General features: G+C 32.7%; 2 protein-coding genes across 9 annotated transcripts in view; one reads left to right on the top strand and one right to left on the bottom strand.

The window, feature by feature from the left end:
• Window positions 1-2249, bottom strand: part of LOC143247177 (adenylate cyclase type 2-like) — a 75184-nt gene extending 72935 nt beyond the window's left edge. For all 3 annotated transcript variants that reach the window (XM_076494820.1, XM_076494822.1, XM_076494821.1), the window contains exons 1-2: window positions 1737-2249; window positions 434-598 (exon numbers count right to left, since the gene is read on the bottom strand). The gene's annotated coding sequence lies outside the window, so the exon portion shown is untranslated. The remainder of the gene's footprint in view (window positions 1-433; window positions 599-1736) is intronic.
• A 3041-nt stretch (window positions 2250-5290) lies between these two features.
• LOC143247175 (uncharacterized) lies at window positions 5291-21568 on the top strand. Of its 6 annotated transcripts, none has more exons than XM_076494814.1 (3): window positions 5291-5726; window positions 14987-15129; window positions 16967-21568. In XM_076494814.1, the coding sequence occupies exon 3, from the start codon at window positions 17016-17018 to the stop codon at window positions 18699-18701; it is 1686 nt and encodes a 561-aa protein (XP_076350929.1). In that variant the 5' UTR covers window positions 5291-5726; window positions 14987-15129; window positions 16967-17015; the 3' UTR covers window positions 18702-21568. The 6 variants fall into 6 exon arrangements, with proteins under 6 accessions (XP_076350929.1, XP_076350928.1, XP_076350927.1 ...); XM_076494813.1 differs by having other exon boundaries at window positions 14939-15129; XM_076494812.1 differs by having other exon boundaries at window positions 14887-15129.
• The last annotated feature ends 4582 nt before the right edge of the window (window positions 21569-26150 follow it).

Raw genomic sequence — 26150 nt, 5'->3', positions numbered from 1 at the left:
AGATAACGTTAATGCCATGTTAAATCCATACAGAAGTTAATATCTAGTAGATGACGTTAATGCCATGTTAAATCCATACAGAAGTTAATATCTAGTAGATAACGTTAATGCCATGTTAAATCCATACAGAAGTTAATATCTAGTAGATAACGTTAATGCCATGTTAAATCCATACAGAAGTTAATATCTAGTAGATAACGTTAATGCCATGTTATTTCAGATCTTTTGTACGTTTAAACACATTTAATATGTGGTGTTATAATATCAATACCTAAGTAATGTTAATTTCTTACACAAATATAGGGTATTTATTTACCCCTATGAGATTTAGATAAAAAAATGTTGCATCTATATTTATGTAAAATAGTTTAAAACTTTTCATTTTGTTGATGTTATTGTTAGATAGAAAAAAGAAAAACAAATTGTTTCTAACCTGATAATTTTAAGTTTCGTATTCAATCGGTTCAGTTTTCACAAACCACTTAAGTCTCTCTTACGTTAATTCTTCACTTGTCGGTTCCCACTCGAATGATTGGAAGAGACCGGCGATCTCGCAAGATTTTCTTTGCGCTTGTTGAAATCATAGCTTTACTGCCATCTGTCGAGTATAAAGTAAGCAAAAATTAAATGACAGAATTATCTCGGTTCTTAAGCTTACCTTATTTAGTATAAAACAAAGGTTGTTTTTAACATTTCTCTCATTAGAATATTCTGTAGTCAATGACGCAAAGTTATGGAGATGGGATAAGTTGATATTGTGTGAAAAGAAATAACATGTCATGATAAGAAATAGTAGTTGAACTCTTGATTCTAATCTATGTAGGTACCTAAGTTGTCCATATGTAGTTTATAATTTTGTCTCTACAAGAGTATATTGTACCCAACATTTCAATTATTTATGTTGTCTAACGGCCCACTGACTTATTCATTCATCTATCTACCAGTGTATGTGATAAAACACCATGTGCAAATCACGAAACCAAGTCTTTCTTGTTGAATATTGTACTCAATTCTCGCTATTTTATTCTACTATGATTACATAAAAGCAAATGTATGCCATGTCCTGTGCTTCAAAATTCACGTGTATGGCATTGCGTTTTTCAAGTAGCTTTGAAAACGAAGTTCTTGGTACAATGAACACTGGACATTTCTTCGAATGAATGTGTAAACAGTCTTAATTTAACTAATTAAACATAGTTCAGTGTTTAATTACTAAAAGTCGACGGTAACGAACAAAGGTTCGTTTAAATTTTTATAATTTACAACTGAACGTTTATTCGCTGAGAAAATCGTGCAAAATAAAACTCAAAGAAAACAAAAAACAGGTAATTATTTTGTAAGTGTTATTCAAAGAAATATCTCATTCTCTATGTATTATAGAGAAACGTTTTGAACAGTTATTAAATATTCTACTTGGAAACCACCGATCCATTAGATGGGATCAAATAATTTCTAATCATGACTCACTTGAGCGAATGTTCTCTAATGTAAAGTTTGTTGGCTAAGGAATTCCTAAATGTACTTTTGTCAGTCAAAAAACACAGCCTTGGCAACTCAAAGCCTCTTTGTACTCGTGTCACGTGAGATTTTGTATTCACGTGTTTACAGTTACAAACATTATATAAACACTATTAGAAATTGATCACGTTACATTTTAAAGCCGGTTTATGTTATGATAAGGTTAAAAATGTTCAAAGAACAGAACGCTAATAAAAATAAGAAAATATTTTGCTCACTTGCTGTTATAGCTCCTCGTGTTTAGAAGGAACGTCTTACTTCACGTGTTTTAGACGTAAGTCTTCCTAAAGGAAGTAGAATGAACAAGTACGTCTCTCGTACACGGTTTAACCACTAAACAATAGTCAGAAGTCTCAGCATCGTACAAAAAACTTGTGAACATCCTGTTGATATAGAGCGTGTCTAACGTTGGCTAGATAGACAGGGGCGATAGTTCATGTAAATGTAAAGTTATAGTTTCTGAATTTCCATCTTCCGCTGCGTTTGTTTCAGTATTAAAGTTGAGTAAAAACATCAAAACTTGTTGAATCGACTTTAGATATGCATTGTTCAGCCCATCTTACTTACCTGGAATGGAGTCATCTACTTCACTTAAAGGTATAGAGCACGAACATCAAATGTTGATACAGACAGTTGACTACAGTCTATTTCTAACTGAGTCTTCTGTTTTGCTAAAGGTTATAGAGCCAGAACATCGAATGTAGACACGTACGATTGGCTCCTCTCTATTTCTGAAGGAGACGTCTACTTTACTAAAGGTTATAAAGCCGGAATACTAAATGAAAATACGTATGGATGAAACCCGTTTCCATATTTCATATTATATATATATATGTGTATGTATAAACTCTTCTACTTCACAAGTCTTTCCGTAGAGAATCACCTGAACTGAGACCAGTGATGTGACAGAAGAATTTACACATGTTAAATGAAATATTAAAAAGAAAATTTATTTCGAATATTTATATTCATAACATGTAAACCAACATCAATTTCATAACATTCAATTCGATATCGATTTTATTGTCTGAATATTAAAATAAGAATATACCCAAAATATTTACCTTGACCGTATAATAAAGAACCATACTTTATGAAACTTTTTCTCACTTGGGTGATGACAGATATATTCAACCTTATACTACAAGATGGCGACACTTGCTATGTCCAAATCTGATCAAATCAGCACGGTTTGGTGCAATATACATAAATAAATAATAATATCAAGAACTCACGATATGCGAAAAAATATGTAATTTTAACAAATCATCAGGCAAAATTTATCAGTTTAGAGCAATAACAAATGTCATGATAATTATTTCTTTTATTAATATGTCGGTTAATAGCTATTGTATATGACGTCGTTGTTAGGTAATAAACTCAGCTGTGTTAACTAACTATCATAAATTAATATTTTATTAATATGTTGGCTTATAGTTGTTACATATACCGTAATTGTTAGATAATAAACTCCACTATATTATTAATTACCATAAATTAATGTTGCTTGTTTTATGTATGAATGATCCGGATTCTGTATAGTAGGTGTTTGTAACTTGTTGACGATAAATGCCAACAATAAAAAAACAGCACACAGTCCGTTTGTTTTAAAATGATACTTAAAATAAGCGATATATATATAAATGATTGTTACACTGTTGGTTATTGCAGTTGTATGAAGACCTTTAAATAATTGTTTCTTTTTATTTAAAATCGACAAAGTGTGGTTCAGTTACTTTAGAACACAGCTGACCGGACAAATTTTTCCACTCTTCTCTTTTATTACAATAATTTTTTTGGAAATTTCACTTTAAACTCACCACTGCAACTGTTGGTTACCACAGTCGCACCCAGAGTTATAAATAATTGCCCCTTTCTACATCAAAATTTACCCAGACTGGTTCAATTCCTTTAGACGAGACGGATTAATTTTTCCCACTATTATTACAATACATTCTGCGAAAATTTCTCTTTAAACAAGATACTGCGAGCTCTTCCCAACTGAACTCACAATCATGTTTGTTTGTTTATGAATTTCGCGCAAAGCTACTCGAGGGCAATCTGTGCTAGCCGTCCCTAATTTAGCAGTGTATAGAGAGAAGAGAGCTAGTCTTTCAACAACGAATAGTGGGATTGACCGTGAATATATAGCGCCTCCACAGCTGAAAGAGCAAGCATATTTGATGCGACGGGGATTCGAACCCGTGACCCTCAGATTACGAGTTGAACACCTTAACCCACCGGGCCTCAAAGAAGCCCTACTTATACAGCAACTAAAACAAAAATTAAACCACTATAGAGGAACTCCTTTATACCTATAGTAATTAATGACCTAACATCTAACTGCAAGTCCCCCTGCAATTCCGTACCCGTCACTTTCGGTCAGTTGCAAACTCTTTGTTAACCTGAAGTTGACCTAAAAAGGACGAAACGTTGTTCTGTACTTTATATTAATTAACTATTAATACCCATACCAGCTCTACTGAGATATATAAAAATAATTAAATTTACCACTCGCGCCATGTAAACCGTTTGTTTGTTTAAAATTAAGCACAAAGCTACTCAAGAGTTTATCTGTACTCTGCCTACCACCAGTATCGAAACCCGGTTGTTAGTCCGTAGACATACCACTGTGCCACTAGGGGTCCGTGTAAATGGTCTAAATCATACCATTCACATCAAACATGACACAATCGTGTATATCTAAGAATTGATTTAGTAATATGTGTAGTTTGTAGTTACAATAAATGTTGTCGCTGCTGGGTAACAAACTCAACTATGTTATAAACTACAATAAAATAAATTAATATAATTATTCTCGTGTGTAGTTACATAAACTGCACTAGTTCTTACATGAAAATTTCAGATACGTTACTAACTACCACAAAGTTATGTTCACTTAATGTTTGGTTTGTAGCTACAGGATATGCCGTTGTTGTTAATAATTCATCTATGCTACTACCTACCATAATGTAATATTCTATTAATATGTTAGTTTGGAGTTACAAGATATGCCGTGATAGTTAATAATTCAGCCATGATATTATCTCTAAAAAATTAATATTCTATTAATATGTTAGGTTCGAGTTACAGAATATGCCATGATAGTAAAAATTTGAACTATACTACTATCTATCATAAAATAACACTCTATTGGTATGTTACCTTGGAATTACAATGTAGGTCATTACAGTTAATAATTAAGCTACGTTATTATCTATAATAAAGAAATACTCTATAAATATGTTGAATTGGCATGTGGTTGTATAACAAACTGAACAATATTATTAAAGACCTTAGTTATTTCCTTTTAACGTATTGGTTTGGAGTTACGTAATAAATTTAGGTAAACATTATTTTATCATTGAAAACTGAATATGTATGTATATATGTATGTATGTGGAGAAAATATTAATACTGAAGAATTAAGTAAAATAAAATCAAATTAATGAAAAGTAAGGACTGTGTTAAGAACAGTAAATCTAAACCTCTGGCTAATGTTGGTTTGTTGTAAACAAAAACAAGCTGAAACAGAAATAAAAAACGCTGCACAAATTGAAAGGATCCCCGCGATTATAATTTATATGTTGAACACGTGTTTCTGCTTTTGTTACGACATCTTCTCATAACTCACCTCGATCCAACTTTGTAAGTTGATGTAATTCTGGTTTTTTTTTTTTGTCTAGCTGAAAATCTAGCACATGTAGAGAGAATCGTGTGAGATGTTAAGCTATTTTTAGAATTCAAAACTTGTTTAAACGAAAACCAGCACACCCATACAGGTTAGTTCGAACTCTTCTACAGAAAGGAAGTAAACTTGCTTCTATTTCACGAGAATTTTGTGGTAATTGAAAGCGAGTCCGTGTGAAGGGGATGACAGTAAGCTGTATTACACAAAGCTGACACATTCATTAGGTAAACCAGATGTAACTCTCCGGGACATTTAAAATAAAACAAGTGTATTTTTGGTATGATTATCATTTTGTGACGTACATTCTAGTGTGTGAATCACAGGAAGTGAAAACGTCACACCGGAAGTAGAATTGGTGATATATTTAGATGACATCATAGAAAACGTTGGTGATTTGTTCCTACGTTGTTTTTTTTTCCTTTATGATTATCTGTTGAATCTGGAATGAAACATCAATAAGACGTTAAACATTTCCACTTCTCTGTGTATCGTCTTAGTTCTCTGGTGTGTGATAAAGGTAAGTGGTAGAATAGGAAAATATATAAATCTGTTTTATGAAACACAGTTGCTGTCTTTGTTGGTTTTATGATTCTCTAACATAAATAAAATGATTTTTTCATCCTTTATCTCGGATTGCTGTAAATCAGTCTCGATCCAATTAACCAAGTTCTTACTTTTGCTGTGAATTTTTATATTTTAAACACTTTTGTGGTAGCTTAATAGCATTTATATTATTAATTTGTTGGAAAAATAGTGTAAAAGATACTGTTCAATTGGATCCAATGTAAAATTTGCTGTAAAAAATAGTAATATGATTCAGATCAGAATAATTATATTCTTAAGTTAGGTATGTTAAACACTGATAATAATGAAACAAGTTAAACAGAATAAATTAACGACATTGAAAAAGAGTTATTCTTAATACAAGTAAATGTTAAGGAATCACACAGTACAATACTCACTTTTTCATGTTCACAATACTGGATTTATATCTCCTCTTAACAAAACTTAGACGAGTCTATTAAAATCAACACTGGATGTTTCTCTGGCCAATGGTAATTGGTTGATATTTAAACATGTTTACTATTAGTTTTCACAATGAATGTTTCTATGGACAATGATAATTTGTTGATAGTTAAATATGTTTAACTATTAGTTTTTACAGTGAATGTTTCTGTATACAATGGTAATTTGTAGACAGCAGATAGTTAAACATGTTTAAATATTAGCTGTTACAGTGAATGTTTCTGTGGACAGTGATAATTTGTTGATAGTTAAACATGTTTAACTATTAGTTTTTACAATGAACGTTTCTGTGGGCAATGATAAGTTGATCGTGTATATGTTTAAGTATTAGTCACTTGATAATGGATATTTCCGTGGAAACAAGATGATACATTCTCAACCATTACTCATGTTATACTGACAGTTTCTGTGGTTACTTGATAATGATCATTTTTGTTTTCAACAGTAACTTGATGATATGTTGGCGTGTTTCACCTTTACATCATTATATGGTCTATTTCTTAAGGTAGTAGTAGTAAATGATATGGTGTTGATACTTGTAGTCAGTATTCTCGTGATAGTACGGGGCCTGGCATGGCCTAGCGCGTTAAGGCGTGCGCTTCGTAATCTGAGGGTCGCGGGTTCGCGCCCGAGTCGCGCCAAACATGCTCGCCCTCCCAACCGTGGGGGCGTTATAATGTTACGGTCAATCCCACTTTTCGTTGGTAAAAGAGTAGCCCAAGAGTTGGCGGTGGGTGGTGATGACTAGCTACCTTCCCTCTAGTCTTACACTGCTAAATTAGGGACGGCTAGCACAGATAGCCCTCGAGTAGCTTTGTGCGAAATTCCAAAACCAAAAACAAACTTGAAAATATTTGTTATTGGTAACTTGAAACAGGTAGACTTGGTTTGTCTATCTTATTTTAATATGAGAAATTAGTACTATGTCTTTTGTCAGTTTGGCCTGATAGAATGATTTGGTATATTATCACCTTTGAAAGTGAATACATTTGTGTTGTATATTTTCACTTAGGACTGAAAAGGTTTGTTTATTATACTGTCACCCGAGTCTAAGCATGTTTGTTTAGTATATAGTTACTTGATACTGAAAAGGTTTGTTTATTATACTATCACCCGAGTCTAAGCATGTTTGTTTAGTATATAGTTACTTGATACTGAAAAGGTTTGTTTATTATACTGTCACCCGAGTCTAAGCATGTTTGTTTAGTATATAGTTACTTGATACTGAAAAGGTTTGTTTATTATACTGTCACCCGAGTCTAAGCATGTTTGTTTAATATATAGTTACTTGATACTGAAAAGGTTTGTTTATTATACTGTCACCCGAGTCTAAGCATGTTTGTTTAGTATATAGTTACTTGATACTGAAAAGGTTTGTTTATTATACTGTCACCCGAGTCTAAGCATGTTTGTTTAGTATATAGTTACTTGATACTGAAAAGATTTGTTTATTATACTGTCACCCGAGTCTAAGCATGTTTGTTTAGTACGTAGTTACTTGATACTGAAAAGGTTTGTTTATTATACTGTCACCCGAGTCTAAGCATGTTTGTTTAGTATATAGTTACTTGATACTGAAAAGGTTTGTTTATTATACTGTCACCCGAGTCTAAGCATGTTTGTTTAGTACATAGTTACTTGATACTGAAAAGGTTTGTTTATTATATTATTACTTGTGACTGAATAGATTTATTTACTATTCTGTCACTTGTGACTGAATAGGTTTGATTATTACATCGTCATTTGTGACTGAATAGGTTTGTTTGGTCTATCATCACTTTGGAATAAATAGAGCTGTTTAATTTGTTGTCACTTCAGATTGAATAGGTTTGTTTAGTCTATTGCCACTTATAGTAAGTTTATTTAATTTGTTATAATTAATTGTAATCATTCTTCCCCAGCTTGAAAAAGGCGTTTACGCCATAACAACTGTAGCTATATTATTATCATTATTATTATAATTTCTGAATATCCCTAAGAGATCGTCCCCAGTGGCTCAGCGATATGTCTGCAGACTTACAACGCTAAAAACCGGGTTTCGATATCCGTCGTGGGCAGAGTACAGATAGCTCATTGTGCAGCTTTGTGCTTAATTCAAAACAACAATCCTAAGAGAACAGACGATAGGCTTCGTATTAACGTGTTGTGATAAGTTCTCCTAATGCAAAGCAATATTCTTTCTCCAATGGTCACTATATATGGTTGGTTGGGAACAATATTAGCTTTTAATTATGAAATTGATTCTTGCATGCAATGTTAAATATCCATTGATAAATCGAACTATTGGCTTGTATTTAAATGATATGAGTTTGTGTAAACATTGAACTGTGAAACCATGGTTCATCCTTTTAATTTCTGCACCAAACAACATCTTCAATTTTTTCTGGTATTTATATAAACTTCCTTTCGTGTACCGCAACATGTTACACTCACTGTATACGTAGCGTGCGATGTCACGTGAATCCCACATGTGTAGTGTTACACAGAGATGCACCACCTGTAAAATATACCGCTACCAGTTTATTGCTCGTGAAGAAAGCAACAAGTAGTGACTGAAGCATCTTTTCGTAAATTCCATTTAACTTTTATATCTTATGGATAAAAATCGGCGTTCAATGGTAAATACGGGTGTTATGTTGATAACATTTACTGAAGGTAAATTCCTGATGTTATATTTAAACGGATATGTGCCTTTATGCAGTTCTCATTTGAGGTACAGGTGAGTAGGTTTCATTATCCCCCCTTACCCCATACGCAGTTCCCATCTGTCCTTTTTAAGTAAACTTAATGGCTGCTTAATATTAATCAGTTCTAATCTCAGTCCGATATAAGTAAACTTAATGATCTGTTACAAGTAAATAGGCTGAATAATCTGTTTAATCAGTAATCTGTTTTGATTTCAGTTCCAAATAAAAGTGCTTATTTGTTCATTTGATTCATACACAGTCCTCATCTCAGTAGGTTTAATAATTCCTTAACTTTATCCAGTGCTCATTTTGTCTGAAAAAATGTCATTATTTAAACAGAACAGTAAAATAGCCATTATTCAGACTTGGTCAACAAAGAAAAAGGGCAATCAGACCAATAGATTAGCCACTATTCAGACTAGGTTAAGAGAGATAAGATGCAATCAGACCAATAGAATAGTCATTATTCAGACTAGGTCAAGAAAAATAAAGGGCGATCAGACCTATAGAATAGTCATTATTTTATATGGATCGACAAAGATAAAAGTGCAATCAGCATGGTAAAATAATCACTCTTCAGACAAGATCAATCGTTCTTGCAAATATTCATATCCAATGTAATTCACGGATTTGTCCTACATTTTCCCTGAGTTAAAAATGCGATATGTTTTCATACCAACAAGGGCGTAATACTAGGGTCGGTTCTTTTTTATTCTTTTTCGAGGTTCTGTTACTTCTCTCCAGTTCTAGATCACTGGTTGTGTATTAATATTGTGAACTGTCTACCTTCTACCGATAATGACACTTTTATTAACATTAAGATGTTGTGTTAAAAATAGTACAGAAAGACAAGTAAAATTATTTCTTGCTTGCTTATAAAACCATATCGTGGAATGTTGGCCCTAGAAACAGTTTTAGCCATATACCATAAAGCGTGGTTTAGCTGTACTAACAGACAAATGTAACCGAAATGCTAGAAAACAACGTAATTCACTAGGTTTTCGAAGAATTCTAAAAGCAAACCTAATTTTAGCACAGTGCAGCGGCTTTTAGACGCGGCAAAGCAACTCATGAAACGACTTTCAGTTTTTTTGGTTTTTTTTTAAGTAAACACTTTTAGCTCATAGCTCCGTCATACCTTGACCAATTTGAGATCTAATTACAATTTTGGACTCTGGAGATCAAATCCTTTCAACTCGTAGTTCTAATCCTGTATAAAATAATTTGAATTTGCGTATAGGCTGTTAGATATCCTGATGAGAAATAAAATCGAATCGGATATGCGCATGCTTTAACTTAGTGTTGCTGGTGCACAACAATGAAGCTAATAAAAGGAAAAAAAGTATCACATTAATTTACAGTAATTTTGCCTAAAATACTTTCAAGAGAAGTGTAGAGAAAAGTCTGGATTTCGTCTTGCCTCGATAAGAAAGAATTGTAGAGAAAAGTCTGGATTTCTTCTTGCCTCGATAAGAAAGAATTGTAGAGAAAAGTGCGGATTTCGTTTTGCTTCAATATTAGAGAAGAATTCGGATTTTGTCTTGCTTCAATGTAAAAGAACTGTTGAGAAAAGTCCGGATTTCGCCTTGTTTCATTATTAGAGAATTGTAGAGAAACGTCCGGATTTTGTGTTGCTTCAGTATCAGAGAACTGAAAAGAAATGTCCAGATTTCGTCTTGCTTCAATATTAGAGAATTGTAGAGAAATGTCCAGATTTCGTCTTGCTTCAATATTAGAGAATTGTAGAGAAAAGTCCGGATTTCGTCTAACTTCAATATTAAAGAATTATAGATAAAAATTCAGATTTCGCCTTGCTTTAATATTAGAGAATTGTAGAGAAAAAATACGGATTTTGTGTTGCTACAACATGAAAGAATTGTAGAGAAAGCTTCAGATTTCGTCTTGCTTCAATATTAGAGAACTGAAGAGAAAAAAATCCGGATTTTGTCTTGCTTCAATATAAAAGAATTGTAGAGAAAAGACCGAATTTTTTCTTCCTTTAATATTAGAGAAGAATCCGGATTTTGTCTTGCTTCAATATTATAGAATTGTAGAGAAGTGTTCTGATTTCGTCTTGCTTCAATATCAGAGACTTGTAAAAAAAGAAATCCGGAATTTGGCTTGCTTCAATATGAAAGAAGTGTATTCTCTATTGTTTCAATATAAAAGAATTGTCAACAAAAGTCTGTTTTAACATAAGCTATGCAACTTCGTCTCTTGGTATTTTATCATGTCTTATCAACTATTTGATCAAAGATAAGTGACCGAAACGGTAATGAAAACCGTGAGATTCTGTATCACTTTTGTTTTTTTAAAGATTTATAGAATAGAACCAATAAAAATATGATAATCAAAAATATTGATTAAAATGTGACAATATAGACACATTTATCAAGATTACTACCAGTAAAGTTTTCAGTTCTGTAAATTAGTCAATAGATTTTTTATAGTACATATTGTTATGTACCTGTTATACTGACCATAGTAACAAGTAAAACAGTAAAATTATTTATTTTAGAAATTAGTCTTTCCTGTTGTTTATAATACCCTTTGTTATACCATTTATCATTTATAATATCCTTTGTTGTACCATCTATTATTTATAATATCCTTTGTTGTACCATCTATTATTTATAATGTCCTTTGTTGTACCATCTATTATTTATAATGTCCTTTGTTGTACCATCTATTAGTCATAATACCCTTTGTTATACCATCTATTATTTATAATATCCTTTGTTGTACCATCTATAATTTATTATATCCTTTGTTGTACCATCTATAATTTATTATATCCTTTTATGCAGCCCTGTTGTTTAATATCCGTTATTGTAACCCGGGTTATACTGATTATAGCGGTCAACACAATCACCAACCAAATTCGTTGTTCTGGTAACCTTTAACTAGATATGATGGTTTTTGCAAATGTGCTGTGCTATAGTGACCACATGTATCAATTACAATGTACCCCCCACCTCAGCTGCACAACTGTTCGCCTGCTGACTTACAATGCTAAAAATTGGTTTCGATATTCCTGGTGGTTAGAGCATAGAAAAACCTTTGTGTAGCTTTGCATATAACGACAAACAATAAACATTTTGAATACTGCAGTTAATTTATCTTAAGTAGTACGTAACATAGTTTAGCATGTTTATAGATGAAGTAACTGTGATTTGAATACAGTGAACATATTTTTAGAATACAATTATCAGCAAATTACTTCACTTTATCATTATTCTCTGGAGTGACTCCAAACGATGTTCAGTTTCAGTTTTCTTTTTACTTGTTATCTCTCTTTACTTTCTTTTCGCACAAAGAAAATATTAACTTGGCTGGTTGCCCATAGCTTATTTTGTTTATATTACTTTTCAATACTTAAGTTCGAAATAAACTCTAAAATTAAAAGACAGGAACTAAAATGTAATCACAACCATATGCCAATCACGACATGAAGGATTAGATTATCGCTCTGTTACAAAGATTTGTTACTTATTAATTAAAAAAAAAACATCGAAAGACTTGCTATAAAATATTGACAAAACATATCATTTATAATAAGAAGAAATATTACACACTGTTTATTTTATATCTAAATTTTAATACACATAAAGCAGCTATTTTAATAAAGACTTCATTGTAACTCAGATATCATTACATAAACATCAGTTACTAATATAGGAACTTCTTTGTAAGTCAGGTAATAATATACATAACACCAGTTGTTGAGGCAAGAACTTTGGTATAATACAAAAACAAATTACATAAGGATCAATTACTGAGATTTAGAACTTGTAATAACACAGTTCCTACAAAATAAGTACTATTTGTCGTAGAGATTTCGATATAACACAGAACCTACTAAATATATACCATTTACTGAGATGGAGACTTCGATGTAACACAGAACCTACTAAATATATACCATTTACTGAGATGGAGACTTCGGTATAACACAGAACCTACTAAATATATACCATTTACTGAGATGGAGACTTCGGTATAACACAGAACCTACTAAATATATACCATTTACTGAGATGGAGACTTCGGTATAACACAGAACCTACTAAATATATACCATTTACTGAGAGGGAGACTTCAATGTAATACAGAACCTACTAAATATTTACCATTTACTGAGAGGGAGACTTCGATATAACACAGAACCTACTAAATATTTACCATTTACTGAGATGGAGACTTCGATGTAACACAGAACCTACTAAATATATACCATTTACTGAGAGGGAGACTTCGATATAACACAGAACCTACTAAATATTTACCATTTACTGAGATGGAGACTTCGATGTAACACAGAACCTACTAAATATTTACCATTTACTGAGAGGGAGACTTCGATATAACACAGAACCTACTAAATATATACCATTTACTGAGATGGAGACTTCGGTATAACACAGAACCTACTAAATATATACCATTTACTGAGATGGAGACTTCGGTATAACACAGAACCTACTAAATATATACCATTTACTGAGATGGAGACTTCGGTATAACACAGAACCTACTAAATATATACCATTTACTGAGATGGAGACTTCGATATAACACAGAACCTACTAAATATTTACCATTTACTGAGATGGAGACTTCGATGTAATACAGAGCCTAATAAATATTTACCATTTACTGAGAGGGAGACTTCGATGTAACACAGAACCTACTAAATATTTACCATTTACTGAGATGGAGACTTCGATGTAATACAGAACCTAATAAATATTTACCATTTACTGAGAGGGAGACTTCGATGTAACACAGAACCTACTAAATATTTACCATTTACTGAGATGGAGACTTCGATGTAATACAGAACCTACTAAATATTTACCATTTACTGAGATGGAGACTTCGATGTAATACAGAGCCTAATAAATATTTACCATTTTCTGAGAGGGAGACTTCGATATAATACAGAGCCTAATAAATATATACCATTTACTGAGAGGGAGACTTCGATGTAACACAAAACCTAGAAAATATATACCATTTACCGAGACAGATACTTTGGTATAACACAGAGCCTAATAAATATATACCATTTACTGAGAGGGAGACTTCGATATAACACAGAACCTACTAAATATTTACCATTTACTGAGATGGAGACTTCGATGTAATACAGAACCTACTAAATATTTACCATTTACTGAGATGGAGACTTCGATGTAATACAGAGCCTAATAAATATTTACCATTTTCTGAGAGGGAGACTTCGATATAATACAGAGCCTAATAAATATATACCATTTACTGAGAGGGAGACTTCGATGTAACACAAAACCTAGAAAATATATACCATTTACCGAGACAGATATTTTGGTATAACACAGAGCCTAGTAAATATATACCATGTATTCCTATACCACGTCATCAGTATAACACTGCTATACTTTGTCTTTTGAATTTCGCATAAAGCTACTCGAGGGCTAGCCGTTCCTAATTTAGGAGTGTAAGACTAGAGGGAAGGCAGCTAGTCATCACCACCCACCGCCAACTCTTGGTCTACTCTTTTACCAACGAATAGTGGGATTGATTGTAACATTATAACGCCCCCACGGCTAAAAGGGCGAGTTTGTTTGGCGCGATAGAGATGCGAACCCGCGACCCACAGATTACGAGTCGCACGACTTAACACGCTTGGCCATGCCGGGCCACCGCTATAGAGGCACCAGTTACTGAAGAGAAACTTCAGAGAAATACAGGGACTAATGTATCAAACTGAACATTGCAGAAACTAATATAATAAACTGAACAATACAGAAACTAATATATCAAACTGAACAATACAGAAACTTACGCAAATTTCAAAATAATGTTTTTTTATCACATTATTAATTTTTATAAATCGGGGCAAACAGCTCTTACTTAGATCAAATTATTATTCCGTTTATTACAATGAACATTTTTTATTATTGTGTTTGTTAACTAAAATAGAAACAAATGGAAGAAAGGGAAGAAATTTTTTTGTGAAATCTACGTCTTTCAGCCACAAAACTACGTGTTGTTGTCTTTCTTTTATGTATTGCGTCTGGAGCATCTTGTTCCAAGTACGAGCAGTAATCAGCCGTCATGTTGATGTTACACCTTCTCTGATACTTCCTCTCCATTTCTTCGATGTCTTAATAAAATATTGTTCTTCGCTGATGGCACTGAGGTTTTCAAAGAGATAGTCAATATGTGAGTGTAAGAAATGAATTTTCAAGTTAATATTATAACCCAACATTTTTAATTTATCGAGCATGTTATTAACAATATTTTGTAATATGAGACTTTCGAACTTTTTTCTGAAGTAAATATCCTAATCTGAGATTTAACAAAAATTTACCAAAAATATAACAAAATATCTTTGAATCACTTAGACAGTCTCTTGTTGACATAGCGACGAATATATAATACTTAAAAACAAAAAGTAATGTCAAACTGCAAACGAATACTATTCAGAGATGACATGTCACGTAGCATGTTAACCGTTCATATACTGGTGGTGTAATACTGAGAAGAAAAAAGTAATGTCAAACTGCAAACGAATACTATCCAGAGATGACATGTCACGTAGCATGTTAACCGTTCATATACTGGTGGTGTAATACTGAGAAGAAAAAAGTAATGTCAAACTGCAAACGAATACTATCCAGAGATGACATGTCACGTAGCATGTTAACCGTTCATATACTGGTGGTGTAATACTGAGAAGAAAAAAGTAATGTCAACCTGCAAACGAATACTATCCAGAGATGACATGTCACGTAGCATGTTAACCGTTCATATACTGGTGGTGTAATACTGAGAAGAAAAAAGTAATGTCAAACTGCAAACGAATACTATCCAGAGATGACATGTTACGTAGCATGTTAACCGTTCATATACTAGTGGTGTATTTCTCTTGTGTTCTAAAACGATCGATAAGACTCTTATGTTGCGACTGTTCTAAAGAAATCTAAAGTCAGACATTTTAAGCATGACAAAATGTGACCCGGTTCCAATGAAAATTATTTATGTAAAAATAAATGTGACGTTTCATTAAAAATCTGTCCGTGATTAAGAAAAATAGATAACATTTTAGGATTTAGCATAAAAGAATTACGATATGACGTGTAGAATTTTAAGACAATAAAACATCGTAGGTTTCTGTAAGTTGTTACACTTTAAGACCAGCAAATTCTGAAAAATGCTGTATAATATGTTGTACTTCAAGAATACTGAGAAGCAACTTATAACTTGTCACACTTAAAGATAAGTAGAGTCTGAGAAGTAGTTTATAATTTGTTTCGCTTTAAGATTTATAAGGCCCTGCATGGCCAGGTGGTCAGGGCACTCGAATCGCAATCTACGAGTCACGGGTTCTACACAAAACATGCTTGCCTTTCAGCCGTGGGGGCGTTACAATGTTACGGTCAATCCCACTATTCGTTGGTAAAAGAGTAGCCCAAGAGTTGGCGGTGGGTGGTGATGACTAGTTGCCTTCCCTCTAGTCTTAAACTGTTAAATTAGGGACGGCTAACGCAGATAACCATCGAGTAGCTTTGCGCGAAATTCAAACCAAACCAAGATTTATAAAGTCTGAAGAGTACCCTATAATCTCGTGTACTTTTAAGAACGGTAAATTCTGTGAAGTGGTCAAATTAAAATCAATTTTTGCTTGCAAGCTTTTGTTCTTCTAGGTGCTGTCTGTGTTTGCTATTTTTTTTAAGTTCAGTCACTTAAAGTTTATGTTGAAGATAAAATACGATTTTTCTCTTATAGTTTCCTAATTGTAATTGTTTTCATCTTCATTACTGTACTTTAAAAATTCGTAACATTGCTCTTTATTATTGACATCACTTGTACTTTTTTCTTCAAAAGTCACTTATCTTTTTAATAAAGTATTTTATATGACAGACTAAAATATTCATTTTCTTGATTTGTTATTTTCAGTGTTTTTTAAGTAAAAAACATCTCTGTCTTATACTTCAGAGCAAAAAGAACAAAGTTGTTGCTTATTATTTAAGCATGTTAATATTTTTTTCTTATTTAGCTAGTGACAACATTCTTAGTTGGAACTGCCAGAAATACGAAACATCACTATGCGTAGCGCCATCTTGTGGGTAAATGTTTTTTTTATTTTTGTAATACAAAGTGTTTCGAACTGTCCGGACATCTGCAGCTGTAATGTCATAAGAAATCGAAAGACAGTGACTTGTAACCAAGGAGGGATGAATCTAATTCCCACACAGGAGATGGACAAAAGCATCAAAGTTCTTCGTATTACAGCTTCCCCAGAGGTCCCTAACAATCTAACTGTCGGCCGAATATTCCAAAAATTCCACGTTCTCGAAGAAATCCACATCACGCATTCTAATGTTCCTGCTATCGGAGAGGGTTCCTTCTGGCCATGTCAACACCTGATGGTTCTCAATCTCAGTTATAATAAAATAACACGTCTTCATTATTCCAACTTCATTGGTTTAACAAACTTGGTTACCCTTGACCTAAGTAATAATCTCATCTATGCCACACCGTCCGCGCCCTTTTATCACCTAGAAAACCTAAATACTCTTTCGCTGGCAGGGAATATTCTTGACGGACTTGTACCTCGGTTTTTCTACATGCTGTCCAAACTGAGGAAGTTAGATCTTAGTGGAAATGCATTAAGTGAACTTGATCCAGACCATTTGAAGGATATCAGCGCAGTGAAAACTTTGATTCTTCGAAACTGCCATCTGACCTCTTTACATTCTTTAGTTTATCAAAAAGTTTCAAATCTCGAGGTTCTGGACTTAAGGGACAATGCTTTATATTACATTAAACCGTTTGAATTCCAACACCTAAAACGACTGCGAATTCTTCGGCTTGATAACAACTACTTAGGAGATATCAGGGAGAATACGTTTAGTGGTCACAAACTAGACTTATTGAGTCTCTCGAAAAACAATATAATCTCGATAGATTCTTGTGCTTTCTGCAACAGTAGTGTAAGGAATTTGGACACATCTAACAACCATTTAACACTGGTAAAGAAAAGCGTATTCTCACCTTTATCAGACTCGTTGAAAATATTAAATATTGGTTTTAATAAGCTGGATCACATCACTGTGGCAGAAATAGTTGATCCTTTGAAAAAACTGCAAAGGCTTTCTCTACCAGGAATGCAATTAGAAGAACTATTTGCTACCACTTTTGGCTCAAACCGAAACTTGAGATATTTAAATTTGTCCAAAAATCAGCTAGAATTTTTATCATCTGCTGTGTTAGAACCATTAACAAACTTAGAGGAGCTTGATATTTCCAATAATGGGTTGAAAGAATTACAATTGTCAACACTGAAAATAATTAATGAAACATCATCCTTACAAAAAGTGTATCTACATTCTAATAGATGGCACTGTAGAAAGTGTAATGTTGAATCCCTTCTTGCATACCTTAACAACTCTGCTTTCCTCGAAAAACTTCAAAACGAAAGCTTAGTTTGCAGTGAGCCACAAAAATTATTAGGGCGAAAGCTTGAGACACTTTACCAAGAAGAACTTGAAACCTGCCCACTTCATGTTACCCTTTCTTACACTCTGATGACTCAGTTACATATTGGGATCGTGATAACAATCTCTATATTCGTTCTCCTCCTGATACTCTTAATGTTAGCCTGGCTCTTCAGTCGGAGGCATTCAGCTGTATATTATACACATGAAAATGTTACAGAAGAAGATAAAACAAAAAACGGAGATTTTAGAGAACAAAAATCAAAGAAAGACATGGTCATGCGATTCTTCTAATAAAAACACACGAAAAGAAATCGTAAACATTAACTTGATATTCGTGATTTCTCAAATCAGTAGATCTGTTAAAATATATAAATGTGTTTTGGTACTCCTCCGCAGAAAATGTAGTACTTTTGGAGGGAAGTACTCGCTGGTTTCATATTTAATATTAATATAAAAATTCATACGCATGTTTTGTTTTTCTGCGCTAAGCCGCACAATATGTGTTGTGTTCGTCTCGGAGATCAGAGCTGAAATTTAGATTTATAAACCATGAAGTTTATCGCTCAGTGACCTGGGAATTCTTTTTTGATTGAAATAATTTACTAATATTAAAGTTCCTTATTATATTGTATTTGTTGAATGAACGTCTTGTGTAACTTGAAACAGGATAAACCAGAAATTTTATAAAATCTGTATATAGTAGATAAGAGGTTTCATTTCATATATAATTACGTAGTCTTGAAAAAAATCTTAAATGTAATATAGCTGAAAAAGTTACTATATGTATATGGTTGAACAGTTTACAATGTTGAATAACAGGGAGTAATTACTTGATCAGTTTATTACGTTGAATAACAGGGTGTATATAATTTAATAGTTTACAGCGTTGAATAACAGGGTGTATATACTTGAAAAGAACTTGAAACGTTCCGTGTAAAAGTCAAGGTAGTTAAATCTTTATGAGAATAATGAAATATGATTTTTTTTGAAGTACTACATAAAAGTGAGTTATGTGGAAAGACAACTGAAATTATACAAACGTAGTCTCCAATCTTTATTTTCAGAAAAGATATAATTTCCCAGTTTTAAAACTGATATACAGTACTATGCAAAAGTGTTATGACAAAGTCAAAAATTAGACTTCAGGCTACTTTCAAAAACAATGGAAGGTAAACCACAGATGAAACATCAAAATGTTACTAATCTTCATATTTAGTACAACATAAACAGAGTGTAAGTGCTTTAGCTCAGCAAACAGTTAATATTTCGTGTATCCCCATTTTGCTTATGTAACTGCAGACGGTCTTTCAGGTATTGTTACAACATATTTAATCAAAGTGTCCTTTGAGATTTTACTACAAATGTCTCTAATAAAATCCCATAAAGTTTAGTTGGAAGGAGCTTTTGATTTCTCAAGTTTTTGATCTATCAAGTCCCAGATATGTTTAATTAGATTGTGACTGGAGGGGCTCTGTGGGGGCCATTGCGTCATTTGAATGACTCCACCAGCTTCTTTTCTAGTTAAGTAATTCCTGCGTAGGTTGTATGAATGTCTGGGATCATTAACTTCTTGGTAGTAGAACCTCTTACCAATAATAGTCAAACCTCTGGGTATACCATGATGGATTAGTATCTGATGGTGATTGCTCTGATAATTATTCCATCTACTTTACTAATATCTCTTGTCGCCTCAACAGAAAAAATATCCACAAACCATAACCCGGTTTCCTCCAATGCTTTATGGTAGTGCTATGCATTGAGATAAGCATTTTTCAAAATTCCTCCGCCGGATGTACAACCTAAGCTTTCAACCAAATATTTCAAACTTGGACTCCATAACACCATTTTTCAATAAACAACAGTACAATTTTCGTACTTTTATCAAATTTCGTTCTCTTGACAATAGTTGGACGTTTTTCAAATGTTGCACGATCAAATATTTCATTCCCATTCAGTCTTCTTGCTACTGTAGATCTGGACACTTTTCTGTCATTTGATACATGGTTGTTTATTTCATGTTTGATATCAGTGGCAGTCTTCATTCTGTCCTGAAGGCTGCATAAACAAAGATACTTAATATCAGTATCATCGAATTTAGCTGTTTTGCCTCTTTCTTTCCTATTTTCAAATTTACTTGTCTCAGTTTCACAATATAGGGTGTACTTCACAGTGTTTGGGGAACATTTCAAGTAGGAGAGTCCAACCAGCGTCACGTAAAAGTTTTATGCAAACTGTCTGTTCTACTGACAACTTTCTACACTTTTAGGGCCTTGGCATGACAAAAATAATTCATATATAGTCTTAAACACTGCTTTTACCAAAGTTTATTTGTGGAGTACTATTAAATTGACTTATTCTAGCATATACCAGTACCATATGCTAGCTCCTTACTAGCTTCTTTCTATATAGTTAAGGCGATGCACTCATACCCCAAATTTAATCAGTATGTTCTTTCAAGCAGAATCCATATGACATGTCCTGAGTACAAGTACACTGGACTTCTAAATAATGATAAATTTTCTCATCCTGGCTCATTCAGTTGTCAACAAGGATCAGTGAATCATAACTATAGTGTTGAAATTTACATTATGTAATGGCATGGAAAAATCAGCCCACAAAACGGAAAGAATAACAAAATATTATCTTGTCCAAACACTTTTACACGGTACTTTATGTTCTTGTGTTATGTACTGTAAACAAAATTGTTGCTTTGTTGTACGTAACGATTTCAAAAATAAATATTTTCCTAAAAGCTGTCATCACTATTTTCTCAGTCAAAGTCATGATTTCTCTTCTCAAAATTACAGCAGTTTTTATTTTAGTATTTATAATATATTAATATATTACCGAGTAAAATGCATATGGATGTTGATCTATATAGTTAGACGTGTATATCTCGGAGTACGGTGAATGTTACTGCTTGAAATGTTTATGTTTTCGAGCAAGATAAATGTTCGTGTTTACAATATGTATGTTGAGGTTAAAGGCGACAGCTGATGTTTATTTGCTTGTTTTATTGTAAAATAAATGTTACATTTTAATTTCGGTTGTAATTATTCTTCATCATATTTTTGTCCGTGTTTGAACTAAAGGTTTGCTCAATGAGTTTGTTTTCAATTGTTGTAATCAGGAAATAAAGAATTTTTTTTTCAAATTAATTGACTTGAAATTTTGTGGATCTATACTACTGAGAATGTAAGCATGTAATTTTTGCATCTTGTTCAGGTAAAGTGTAAATATTCACTTTCACATTTGTAAAACAAAACCATTTCTTATCAGTGTACGTCAAGCATGAAAACGAGCAGATATCTTTAAAAACGCTTCATATTATGTCCTGAAAACATTTAATGTACCTGTGTTATCCAGTTTCATGTGTTGTATACGTTTTAAACGTTTCACAACGATTAATGTGTTTTTAAAAAATATATTTTCCCTTTTAATTGGCCTCGCATGACCAGATGGTTAATGCACTCGACTCGTAATCTGAGGGTCGCGGGTTTCAGTTCCCTTTCAGACGTAAGGGTGTTATAACATTGCAGTCAATCTCACTATTCCTTGATAAAAAGAGTAGCCCAAGTGTAGTCTTACACTGCTAAATTAGGGACGGCTAGCACAGATAGCCCTCGTGTAGCTTTGCGCAAAATTAAAAAAAACAAAGCCAAAACTCTTTTATTTAAATATTATTTTAAATGATAAAATTTGAGCTCCTACGTATTTATTTATCTATGATTTAGAAAGAGAGAGAAAAGCAGCAAGACCTGATCTCACTCAAGCTCTTTTTGAAGTTATTTCATAAAAGAAATTCCTACTAATGTAGTTGAAATTACCAATATGATTGTAATGTATATAGTTGTAATGTTTTCACAAAAAGTATACAATAGCTGAGATACTTCATTGGAAGTTCAGGAACAGTAGAGCCACTCCACAAGAAAATAGCTGTTAAAGTAAAACGGAACTTAGTTATGATATAAAACTGACAATGAAGTAAATCATACCAGATTTACTAGATGAAACAATACTTTATTTATCGTTTGATGAGAACATTCACTAAACACTGGAGTTCATCATGGGGACGAAAACCAAACTGAGCAGAAAAAATAATGTGATTAATTTGTCATGGTTTTTATGACTGTGTAATATCGCATTCATAAAACCACTAAAAGTCATGCTCTGTAGACATCTTAAGTTCTATTGTTACATCAATAAAATATTATAATTCTTTTTGAAGCAAGTTGTGCTGGTATATTAAAAACGTGTTTTTTTGTAATTGTTAATCATAGTCAATAATATTTAACCTATAATTTATTCTTTCAGTTGAGCTTCTCTGATAAGCACCGATATTGAGGTCTGGGTTTCATCGATATTGTAATAGAGTAATCTGGATATGGTTAAAACGCTGTGTTGTTATAGGATAACTGTGAAGTTAATACATTCGGTAAAGAATGATTTGATTAATAGTGTTGTTATAGTGTAATACCACAGTTGCCTCCAGCTAAGTCGTCCTACACAAATATCAAATGAAAATTGTGAGTTCGGAAAGAAGAGCTTTCCCTTCAAACGTCTGGGCTAACAGTGCACTCAGTTTGAAGATCCGTAGACATATGATGATGCCCAAACATTCCAAGTGAGTGACCAACCCTGCCAAAGTCAAATTGTTATGTAAAACCCATACATATATTAAAACCTTGTTCAGGCCAAAGTACGAAACCGTGGCACTTTCGATTTAGAAATATTTTTAGGGTTAATCCAAAACACATTATGTTTCGGTGGATTGAAAATAATTTATTATTTAGCAATTAAGTTTGGCAGTATCTTTAAAGTAATGCAAATAGTTTCTTGTATTATATTTAGTAAATATACAAAACTAGCTTTATTTATTACGTCGTTATCAGACCTAAACAGAATTTTCGACAGTATTTTAGCATCTGTCACACCCCGACATATCCTACAGGTAGTAGAATATAATACTGAAATTTAATTGACTCATATTGCTTAATTTAGGTCTCTAAAAATAAATAAAATATAAATTTAAAATAAGTGAATAAATGACCAAAAATAAATTAAAAATACATAATTGGAAGAACAGATGTGATATTTATCACAAAAATCTAATTAAAAGCAACCGACACGTGATTAATAACATTCTGTACGATAAGTGAATCAGATATGTTTCTGAAGAAGAACAGAAATCTCATAACAACCAAAGTTATGTTATAAGGAAAAGATATTGAACAGGATTCTTACTTTAAATTTGTAGTAAATAACTACATAGTATTAAAATACACATTTATACGGATAGTATTGTCTATATATCACCTGTGTAGTGAATTCTCGCAGAGCTACTTGAGACCGTTACCCGTCCCTAAATTTGAAGTGATAGTCAAACCTACCAATGCCAACTCGTTGGCTGATTCAATGGAATAACATGATTGGACTGTTACTCTCATAACTCACCAGAGGGCCCCAAGTGTTGAGTGTATCTACGCTATTTCGCGTTCCGCTTAAGGCTAAATATATATATTTGTGTATATATATCTGTGTTTGCAGAATTCTTTTTATAACTGATTAATGTGGTGTACTTAATATGGCGAAATCGTACTTCGTGAGCTTCTCTAGCTTCTATTTTTTTGATTACCACAATGAAGTTTGAATCTTGCAACTAATTACTTGATTAAACTGCATTATATTCCTTCGCCTCAATACTTGCTCTAAAGTTGATTTGTTAGCTAAATGAAAAGCTCTGAACTAAAACAATCCGATAAATTTATTTGAAATAAAAATATAACAACTAAAAACAACAAAAAATTCACATGGCGAAACGATTGTATATTTTATGTGCCAAATTTCTAAACATGCTGACTATAGTTTAAAATTATTAAATTGTTTTGGGAATTTCCAATAATTGTTTGTTTATTTAATTTTAAAATTTGGCGCAAATCTACATGATGGCTGTCTGCTCTAGCCATCCCTAATTTAGCACTGTAAGACTAGAGGGAGGGTAGCTAGTCATCACCACCCACCGTCAACTCTTGGGCTACTCTTTCAACAAATAACAGTGGGATTCACCGTAACATTATAAAGTTTCCACAGCTGAAAGGGTGAACATGTTTGGTGTGACGGGGATTCGAACCCGCGACCCGAGGATTACAACTCGAGTGTCTTAAACACTTGGTCATGCTGGACCATAAAATAAATAACAGAAAAATCTACAAGTTTAATCATAAATATATCAATATAGATATCGATACGTTGTGAACATAGAGTAACCGTCTCTTCAAAGAAATGAGCAAGTCATTAATTTACTTTCGTGCTTTCCTTGCATCAGCTCCTTCAGTAGTATGTATTGTTGTAGTATCTATTGTAGTGGTATGTATTGTTGTAGTATGTATTGTATGGTATGTATTATTGTAGTATGTATTGTTGTAGTATGTATTGTAGTGGTATGTGTTATAGTAGTATTTTTGTTTTAGTATATATTGTAGTAGTGTGTATTGTTTTAATATGTGTTGTAGTAGCATGCATTGTTATAGTATGTATTGTAGTAGAATGTATTTTTTCCGACACAGAAACTTAGAAAAGGTTATTTGAAGTACTACTGAGAAATACAATATTTTCTCAGATGATCATTTCATATGGACTTTCTTCTTCGATTTCTTAACAACGATTCTGCAGTTAGATTATTTTGTCACAAACCATTAAAACACAGGAAAACATTGTGTTGTGTTGTCGAAATAATAGATTGTTTTGAAATATTATTAAAACACGAAATAACATAGTCATAACTTGTTGAAAAAATACCGTGTTTTAAAATAGTATTAAACAAAAAATATAGTTCCGTAAATTCTTGACACAATATGACATTTGTAAATATTGTTAAAACGTGTAAGAATATTGTGTTATGAATCGTGGAAAAAAATCAAGGTTTTGAAATACCATCAAAATATTCATTTATTGTGGAAATATAATCGCTCTTCGGTACAATGTAAAAAAATCGAAAACTATTGTACCATATACTATTGAAGACGATAATCGTTCCATCTGTTGTTATAACAAGAAGTTTGTTTCTCAGTGTTAGTAAACCAAAAGATACATTTCCGCTACATCGAAAATAAATGTATTGTTAATGTTTGATGCAACATAAAAATTTGCTATTTTCGTACATTATCATAAATAGAGAAATATTGTTTACACATGACCATATATTATTACGCTTACGTTATTGAATATATTGTAAAACATAGGATGCCTCTTTACAATACAGCTCGTTATATTACTCTATTTTTCTTTGTATCGCTAATTTTTAATTGCCGTTTCTGTTAATAACTAGAAATCTTTACTCACAATTGAAAAAAGCTTCCTCCCTCGTAAGGCTGCTGGTCCTTGTACAAATCATATTGTACATGTCTATTGGTTTCTACGAAGAGATTGCTAAGCGTATATATACAAAAATACTTTTTTTATCTCCCTTGTTGTCAGTATTAATATTAATTTTTTAGGGTGTTACGTATTGGTGTGTCCAGAAAAAGAGAGCATTCTCACATGCACCGCGTGTATGTTTCTTTGGAACAGAAGGACTTGTTTTATGTCTGACACGTTCTAACGTTTTTTAGAATAGAAATATTTCTTAAGTTAAAGATTATTGGTGCGTTCCAAAAGAGGAGCAATATGTTAAATACCTCAGTGAAGTGTTTGTTTCTTTACTGAATTTTGCACAAAGCTACTCGAGGGCTTTCAGCGCTT

Source organism: Tachypleus tridentatus, chromosome 3 (assembly GCF_004210375.1).
Source record: "Tachypleus tridentatus isolate NWPU-2018 chromosome 3, ASM421037v1, whole genome shotgun sequence".
In the NCBI taxonomy this organism is placed as follows: domain Eukaryota; kingdom Metazoa; phylum Arthropoda; class Merostomata; order Xiphosura; family Limulidae; genus Tachypleus; species Tachypleus tridentatus.
Note: the sequence above shows the minus strand (reverse complement) of the source record. Positions and strands in the feature narration are given on the sequence as shown.